The sequence below is a fragment of the Tinamus guttatus genome, unplaced genomic scaffold, assembly GCF_059628265.1.
Source record: "Tinamus guttatus ecotype Peru unplaced genomic scaffold, ASM5962826v1 Tinamus_guttatus_pri_ptg001002l, whole genome shotgun sequence".
Lineage (NCBI taxonomy): Eukaryota > Metazoa > Chordata > Aves > Tinamiformes > Tinamidae > Tinamus > Tinamus guttatus.
The window spans coordinates 97,399-106,568 of NW_028289536.1; the positions used below are offsets into that span (position 1 = coordinate 97,399).

Below are 9,170 nucleotides of genomic sequence, written 5' to 3' on the forward strand. Positions count from 1 at the left end.
GTGAAAAGAAGGCTCAACATTTAACATGATTCAGATTCTAAGTTGTTTTATGCATAACAAACTTTTTTTTTCTGTTTACTTTTTTTTTTTTTTAATAACCTGCACTAGCAGAGCTTGAAACACTGTCCTGAACGTGCCCTCTTGTTTTATTTTAGTTTTCAAACAAACCTTTTTTTTATTTTTTTTTAAACTTATGTGTCAGTGAGATTCTCAGTGACACCATTTGCACCTTTTTATAAAGGTTATTTTACAAAATCACCTTTCCCTGAACATTAAAAATACAATGAAAATACAAACCTTAATTTCAAAAGAAATTACATGGCCAGCAGTAAGTGCACAGTGAACCATAACAGCCTCCTCTTACTTTAATGAAGGCAAGATGCTTTAAAAGTATCCATCAATGCTTTGATTTATTACTCAGAAAACTTACTTTGTATAATCAAAAGGGACAGATACAGAACTTTTTTTAATCAGTGCTGAAAACTGACTGTAACTGCAGAACCCTCTGCTTACATCTACATGATGTGAAATGCTATATTAAAACAGAACCTGAGCCCCTCAGCTGCTAATATTGCTGAAAGTGCTCCAAATAAAATAAAAATCACTTATCTGCTAAATTAACTTGCAGATTTAAAGAAACCTAGAGCCAAATGTTTAAAAAAGACACAGTTTACATTTTTCTGCTCAAGTTGTGAAATGTTGCATACAGAGCTTAGGTAAAGATCTTGATTTGTCAATCACACACTTAGGTAGAGTCCTCCACTGGCCTTAAGTCCTTGATGTAGCATTAAGGCCAGCAGAATAACACAAGCTGCTGTGCTTCAGTGCACTGCAGGACAGTATTGTATATTCAGTATCATCTTCTTCAGTACCCCACCTATTATACGATTAGCTACCAGGCAGTACGGAAGACAGGGTGTTTCAGCAGCTCCCTTGAGGGGGGTCTGTCCTGAGGCTGAAGCTCTAAACACCGCAGAGTCACATCTCTCAAACCAGGAGACAGATGTGAAGGGATTGACGGAGCAGTAGTTGCACTAGCAATCTGAACAAAGGGAAAAGAGGTTTTATGAAGTCAGTACTTCTAGAAAAAGAAACTCAAAAGATGCCTTGACAAGCTGATAGTTTTCAGCTGATCTCAATTATACTATGAGCTTTTATTCAACATAGGAGAGTCCCTACTGCAGTTTCTCTGCAAGTTACATTGCATCCATTTTACAAAGTTTACTTTTTGGGTCTCAAGTTCCCTTTATACCTCCTTCAATAAGATATGCTCTCTCCTGCTTTTCATGGTCTCTGTCTCCCTCCTTGCATTTTCTCCAACTTTTCTTCCTTTAGCAAGATTCTACTGTAAACACCTGCTGAACACAGGAAATACTGTTTTGCCACACCTAGGGGTATTCATTAGTCTTCTACTTGACACTATGTTAAGTGCAATCACTCATGTAGATACATTAAACTAAGGGATATTATGTTACGGTATGTTAAGCTGGGAATGCTCTTTCATTATATTTACTGTATTTCTGCTACCACCACATGGTAGAATCTCTCTCAGATGGAAGCAGCTCATGCTCTAAATCGATTTCTTTTTCCTTCAACATTTTCCCCGTCCTCTACATCAAGTTGAGAAAGATGAAACTTTATAGGGAACACCAGGCTGACACCACAGGATTCACACAAACACAGAACAGAAACACTTAAATATCTTATCACAAGTGATTTGTACTTAATTAGATATCAATGGATATTGCTATGCTTTGTTTTGTGGAAGCATTTTCTTCATTCATGCCTGCTGTTCAACTAGATTTTAAAAAATAAATGTACCTATTTGATTTTAGTAAGAAACATGCATGCCAAAAACAGGTGAAAATATAATATTTACGTGTGGCATATCAATAGTAAACAGCTAGTAGCAAAGTCTGGATGCTAGTATCAGGTTTCAAAGGATATTCCCAATGGGAAGCATGTATTTACTGACAGGTTTTTTTTTTTTAAGCAAGCAAAAATGATTGTGCGTGTTATCAATAGTGACTTTGTACTAACAGCTCCAGAGCAATTGTAACAGTTTCTGCTTCAAAACTTTCTTAAGTTGACATTACTTTACATGAAATTAAGACTGAGTGTCCTCTGTAGTATATTTGTAGCATCAAAGTAGTACCTCACCTTAAATATCAGGGCCAGGTGATTGGAGTGTTTCTCTGCATTCCAAGGAGGTTTAGCACAAGCCATTTCTATCACAACGCAGCCAACGCTCCACACGTCGCAGCTCCTACCGTACTGCTGACCTCTCAGAACCTGCACAGACGAGTCCAAGTTCAGGTTAAGCATTCCCAAAGTCTCCATCTCTGGTTTTTAAGTATCTAACTGCTGCATACACAATCAAGTGCATTTCAATTACACTTTGGGTTAACAGCATGACTAGTGACATATGCAAGTAATATTTCTACACCTCTACAGTAAAGAAATTGGGAAGTAGAGGACCAGATCAAGGGACAAAGCATCTTGCACTCACTAGCTTTAGACCCAATTGTAAATTGTGCTTTAGTAACAATACGCACGATCTATCTCACAACAAGCTGTCAACATGGGAATAGAACAACACGGAAAGAACAACATGGGAAGCAAGAAGTATCCTTTATGCCATGTATCATTCCCATTCTTTCGGGCATGTACATTTAAAATACATCTGAAACATTTACATCAGGTTCCTCTGACTGAATGAGTTAGTGTAGAGCTCAAACACTTTGTTGCAACTTCCAAAAGTGGTTTCTTACCTCTGGTGCCATAAATGCAATTGTTCCCAACAACTGCCCCTGAAACTCCCCAGCACCAGTTCCTTTAGATGCCAGCCTGGCTGCAGCTCCAAAATCAGCAATTCGTAATCTATGACCCATGCTGTCAATTAGCAAATTGGCACCTGTCAACAGCATAATAATAAAAAAAAATAAAACAAAAACTGCTAGTTGGCTTGATCAAATGCAAAAGAATGGACAGACAACCTTCCTCCCTCCACTTCAAAATTGTCAAAATGTGATATTCCCCACCTTCCAGTAGCAAGGAAATCTAGAAATGAGGGACAAAGTACCCTACTTTTCTGCTATGCCTGAATGATGCTACACCCAGCTTGAGGCCATCTGAGAGATTTAGAGAAGCAATCAAACTTTCAAAGTAGGGCAAACATGGGATTCTGGAATGATGCCTGGAACTGTGGGAAAGGAAAAAAACAGCAATCTAAAACCCTAGAGGTTTTCTCTGCCTGCTGCTCCCAATGAGGTTTAAACTTTTTATCTGATTCATAGGTAGCCTTCCAAGTTCTCTTAAAAGGAAGTTAGAGGCATAAAGAGCTTTCCCATTTTAAGTAAAAATTAAAGAAAGGCATAAGTTTGCCATCATTGTGTTGCTAGTTATCTGGATCTCTCTGTTTCATGAAGAGTTACAGTGACATTAAAGTTAATAAAAGTTTGAGACTTCTCAGTAAAGTCCAAATTCAGTTGTTAAACTAAGTCTTAAATATGCAAAAACTCAAGCTAAAACCAAGAGTTCATATAGTATTAACAGGCCATAAGTATCTCACAAGCAAAACTCCTCCAGAGTATTTCTATGCATTAAAAACCTGACCTCTTTGGTAATTTGATATTTTATTTGAACTAATCCAAAAGTCAATTTTCCTAAACCCTTGAACACAGGTAGCAAATATCCTCAAATATACTAGAAGCATTCTGACTAATTATCATAGATTAAAGGTTACGTATGATGAGACAAATCCAACAAAAACACTACCCTTGAAACAGTAGCCAAGAGAACAGGTCTTAACAGGAAAATACATGCCGATTTCTGAATACTACTTGACATTAGAAATAATTTTTACCTTTAACATCTCTATGGATTATCTGATTCTCATGGAGATAAGAAAGGCCACGTAACAGCTGTTCTGTATAATTAATAATTACAGATTCCTTGAAGGCTCCATATTTACTTAACAAATGAGCAACTGAGCCTCCTAGAAAATAAAAGTGATCAATATAAATGTTGATTAAATTGTGAGATTATTAGAATGCAGCACTGCCTCCTAAAACGGGAGTCCAATACTGGTTATTTCTAATTGACAACTACCCTTCCTACCCATCCCCACAAATATATCGAAGAATTCCATAGGCAAAGAGTAAAACACTCAATTACTTATATTCTTCTCTGTAGAAAGGAGCTAAGTTTCAAAAGCACATCTCTGTGCTTCCTAATTTCATCTGTGTTAAAGTGCAATGCTTTATTTTGTAGCAAATAAGGATGTATAAAATACCATATCTGGTCACTTTGTAGAGTAGACAAACTCAAAATATTATGTATCTTTCAAAATTAATAAAGCTCCATCTTAAGGTATATGAACTTTCTCATCCTCTGCTCTATGGAATAATTAGAAGATCTCACTATTGCTGAATTACCACTTAATAGAATTACGATACGATTTGAATGTTTTCTTCTTGAAGATTCTTTTATACAAGGTCAAATGCCTTTATATGTTCTCTCACACAATTCTTATGAAAATGTTTGGGAATAAAAAAAGTGACAGGCATTCCAAACTTTCAAGCAAAATTACTTTTAATAATCATTTAAGATCATGCAGCTATAATGAAAATTATATAGCTTAAAAATATATCAGACAAGGCTCCCTCCCTACTCTCTTAGATTCAGAAATCCAAGCAACTAGTAGAATTTTTGCTCAAGGTTTCCAATTATATTAGATGTATGACGGATTAAGTATGGAAAAGTCCAGATTAAAAAAAAAAGGGAAAGGAAAGAATAACACTTAAAGCAATAAATGTTCTGTAAACTAAATATGTAAGCTCATTAACAATGGCAATGAAGACGCTAATAAATTTCTGAATGGAAGTGATACATGGAATATTTTGCAGTGTTAAAAATTGCAGCGTGAAACAACCCAACTCAAGATTCAACTTGTGCTTTCATTTTCTTTAGCACTTGATGCTCTTTACCTGCCATCCATTCAATAAAGAGATTATAGTTGCTCTTCTCACATGTAGCACCCAACATTCGAATAATGTTAGGATGGTTTAGATGACTCATCATCCTTATCTCTTCTCTCAGTGCTTCAACTACCTCTTCTTGCTCAGACAATGTGTTCCGGACATACGTCACCTGTTTCAAAAATACTGTTATCTAGATTTACCTTTCATAACTGGTAAACCGAGTCCTATAACCACCCCCTGCTTCTCTACTGTAGTATCAGTTGTTCGCCCCCAGCTGACCATCTGGAACTTGCAAACTTTTTTACTCTCGAGGCCCTTCAACTGAGAACACATCTCCATGCAAGATGGTCATAAGAATATAGGAATCTCTCCTAGGAAAGGAACATGCGTATTTGGAGCTTTTTCCCCAGGCACATCTTAAATTAAGTGCTTAGATATGAAAATACTTGCTTTTCAAAGCAGAGGAAGCAAGCAATAACCTATATTTTCCATTTTAAAGAAGTTTTAATATAAAATCTTCACAAGTAAACGATGGGAAATTACTTTCATAGCAAATAGGGCATAGCTTGGAATAAAGAGATTTTGGTTTTCATTCTTAACTCTGTCAGATTTGTGACCTTGATAAAAGGAAAAAATGCATTTAAAAATATATGAAGGCGCTATATAAAAGGCACAGTATTTTTTCATTTTAAAGGGAAAAATACTAATATTGTGCATATAATGTGTATTAGGCAAGTACACATGCAACAGTAGGCAGAGGAAGTAGGGTACAATCTGTGAAACCAGAGAGCTTTTATAATTAATATTCCAAATAAATATTTAGAAACAAGTAGGAAAAAAACTCAAGAAAGTATTTACCTGTTTTACAGCCATTAATGTCCCTGTTCCTACATCTTGAGCTTGGTAACAGGAAGAAAAAGCTCCAAGGCCTATTTGCTGCCCTTTAAGCCATTCCACATCTTCTCTGTAATGGTGCTTTGCTTTGGTATGCCCAGGCAGAGTTTCTGGTGTCTGGAAATTAAATTCAAATTAATTCCATGTTTACCAGCATGCATCTAAAATTTAAACATTCTAGAAGGAAAGACTCAAGCCAGTAAGCTTCTCCTCTCCCTTATGGAGATTTGTACTGCACATCATACACATTTCACTTGAGATCACAACATCAGTTTTCTATAACTCACATACTCTCACTTTATTTAAAAAAGAGCCTCCTCTAACTTACTAACTCCTGCCTTGTCCCCTGCCTAAGTAGTTAAACCAACCTTTCTGTAAACTAAAAACAACTAAAAAAACCCCACACCAACACACTCTCTCCTTTCTCTCTATTCTTATCACTTTTACTTTTGTCCATTTACTAGCAAGTAGATCTTTCTTCAAAATTCTAAAGTATCTCATAGGCTATCTCTCAAGATGTGCTGGCAAAGTAATCTCCTCCTACACTATCTCTTCTTTCTGATATAATTTGGTTTTACATGATTGCCTTCAAAAGTAAGTATTACAACCCCATATTTTTTTTATTCCTGCTTAAAAACATCATTCTCATTTCCTGGGTTTCTCTGCTTAGAGATTCTCTATTGCTTTCAGCATTTATTTTTGTATCCTGCTTCTGTTTTTGCTTGTTTACTTTGACATCTTCAAGGCTGGTACAGGATAAGATACCACTCTTCCAAATACCTTCTCTAAACTTTTTAGCAACAGCTATGGATTGATTCTGTTAGTACCATGCACTGGCAGGCTCTTTACACTAAAATATTTCTCTTCATATGCACATTCCAATTTCTAGGAGAAGGCACTAAACCTCTGTATTTGTTTAACATTATAAGTACAACAGCACGGCTTTATAATTTATTGAATCACAATTCAAACAAAGTCAAAGTCTCTATGTTAAATTTCTAGTTTACTTACATCCTGCTGAATAATTATGATATCTTCACCATTTTCAACCTGTAGTTGGGGTACTATTGGTAGAGCATCTTGAGATGCAGACATTGCCATAGCAATAGCTAAAGCTTCCTCCTCTTCAGCTTCCATCTTTTCCTTGCATTTTTGGTTATGACTTACATCGTCTTTGTACGTATCATCATTTTCTGCCCACTCAGGAGAAAGCACTGCAACTTCAGACTTGAATGTAACTGTGCCATCACTCGTTGGCATGGAGGCCTCAAGTAGATCCTCAATACTGGAATTGAGTTCAGCATTAACATCCAGTCGACTTTTCTCATCCACCGGTGTGGACACCGTCTCTTCACTCGGTATAACCACACTGCTATTGTTGCTGCTGCCCTCACACTGTGAAATATCATTCAGGTCAAGCGTCATACTGTTTTTTGATGTTTCTCCCTGCTTGTTCACATCACCCAAGGTGGATAGAGATGGCTTTGGCCTGTGTATGTGACTGGATGGCAACGGCCTAGCCTGGGTAAAAACTGGAGAAAGCTTCTCTGTTTCTTTATTCTCAGAACAGTTTCTTGGAAATTGGAGAGAGAGTTTCCGCTGTGTTTGAAAAGGTGAAGGGATTTTGCAGGGAATGAATCCCCAAGGTCTGAGTTTGGAGACATCTGTTACATTGCCAGCTGGTACAAATGGGTTTGAAGGAGACTGAAGCATTGGGAAAAGTGTCTGGGAATGACTGGATGAGGGAGAAGAGTTCAAATACTGGCTGTGGAGCTTTCCTTTTGTTTGAATGGCTGGCTTTGGTTGCTCAGTGGTTACTGATGAAACGGGAAGTCCCACAGCAAGGCCAGCCAGTGTCTCAGAAGTGTCCTCTGGACTGACACATAATTTTTTATCCCCTAAACCTTTCCCACTTTTTCCTGATAACTGGACAGTATTGTTAGGAGTATTGTTTTCTGTAGCTTCTGGAGAGTTATCTGGTACAGGCGGCTGCAGAAAGTCATTGTGTCGAGCCTCTCCAGAACACATTTCTTCCATGCCTAGCTTGATGGCTTCCGCAATTTCCATTTCATCTGCTATTGCCATCAGTCGCCGACGCATCCTTGCACAGTGAGTAGAGCTTGTCACATTCAGCATTTCTAAAAGCTTTACAAAAACATGAGGCACTCTTGCAACCATCCTTGCTGCACTCAAAAATACTCTCCGGGATAGTTTACCAACCATGGAGTGTGAATTATCAATCGACTGCAAGGCAAAATTCAAGAGAGAGAGAAGCTTCTTATACCTGCAAGTTAAAAAAAAAGGGGGGGGAGAGGAGGGGAGAGGGGGGAGGGGGGAGAGGGGGGAGAGAGGGGGGAGGGGGGAGGGGGGGAGAGGGGGGGAGAGAGGGGGGAGAGGGGGGAGAGAGGGGGGAGAGAGGGGAGAGAGGGGGGAGAGACGGGAGAGAGGGGGGAGAGAGGGGAGAGAGGGGAGAGGGGGGGGAGGGGGGAGAGGGGGGAGAGGGGGGAGAGGGGGGAGAGAGGAGAGGGGGGGAGAGAGGGGGGAGAGGGGGGAGAGGGGGGAGAGCGGGGGGAGAGCGGGGGGAGAGAGGGGAGAGAGGGGGGAGAGGGGGGAGAGAGGGGGGAGAGAGGGGGGAGAGAGGGGGGAGAGGGGGGAGAGGGGGGAGAGGGGGGAGAGGGGGGAGGGGGGGGGAGAGAGGGGGAAGAGAGGGGGAAGAGAGGGGGAAGAGAGGGGGGAGAGAGGGGGGAGAGAGGGGGGAGAGAGGGGGGAGAGAGGGGGGAGAGGGGAGAGGGGGGAGAGAGGGGGAGAGAGGGGGGAGAGGGGAGAGAGGGGGGAGAGAGGGGGGAGAGAGGGGGAGAGAGGGGGAGAGGGGGGAGAGAGGGGGGAGAGAGGGGGAGAGAGGGGGGAGAGAGGGGAGAGAGGGGAGAGAGGGGGGAGAGGGGGGAGAGGGGGGAGAGGGGGGAGAGGGGGGAGAGGGGAGAGGGGGAGAGGGGGGAGAGGGGGGAGAGAGGGGAGAGGGGGGAGAGGGGGAGAGAGGGGAGAGAGGGGAGAGAGGGGAGAGGGGAGAGGGGGGAGAGGGGGGGAGAGGGGAGAGGGGGAAGAGAGGGGGAGAGAGGGGGGAGAGAGGGGGGAGAGAGGGGGAGAGGGGGAGAGGGGGGAGAGAGGGGGGAGAGAGGGGGGAGAGAGGGGGGAGAGGGGGAGAGAGGGGGAGAGGGGGGGAGAGGGGGTGAGGGGGGGGAGGGAGGGGGGAGAGGGGAGAGGGGGGAGAGGGGGGAGGAGGGGGGAGAGGGGGGG

The 9,170-nt window shown here is 41.3% G+C and overlaps 1 protein-coding gene across 1 annotated transcript; it reads right to left on the reverse strand.

Annotated features, from left to right (window-relative positions):
• Positions 1-597: 597 nt before the first annotated feature.
• Positions 598-8,174, reverse strand: LOC104573252 (mitogen-activated protein kinase kinase kinase 1-like; the record flags this gene model as incomplete). The annotated part of the gene is made up of 7 exons (XM_088538315.1): positions 598-1,042; positions 2,161-2,292; positions 2,772-2,914; positions 3,866-3,997; positions 4,989-5,151; positions 5,841-5,993; positions 6,888-8,174. Coding segments are annotated over 7 exons (2,160 nt in total), but the record flags the coding sequence as incomplete, so codon positions are not given.
• Between the last annotated feature and the right edge of the window lie 996 nt (positions 8,175-9,170).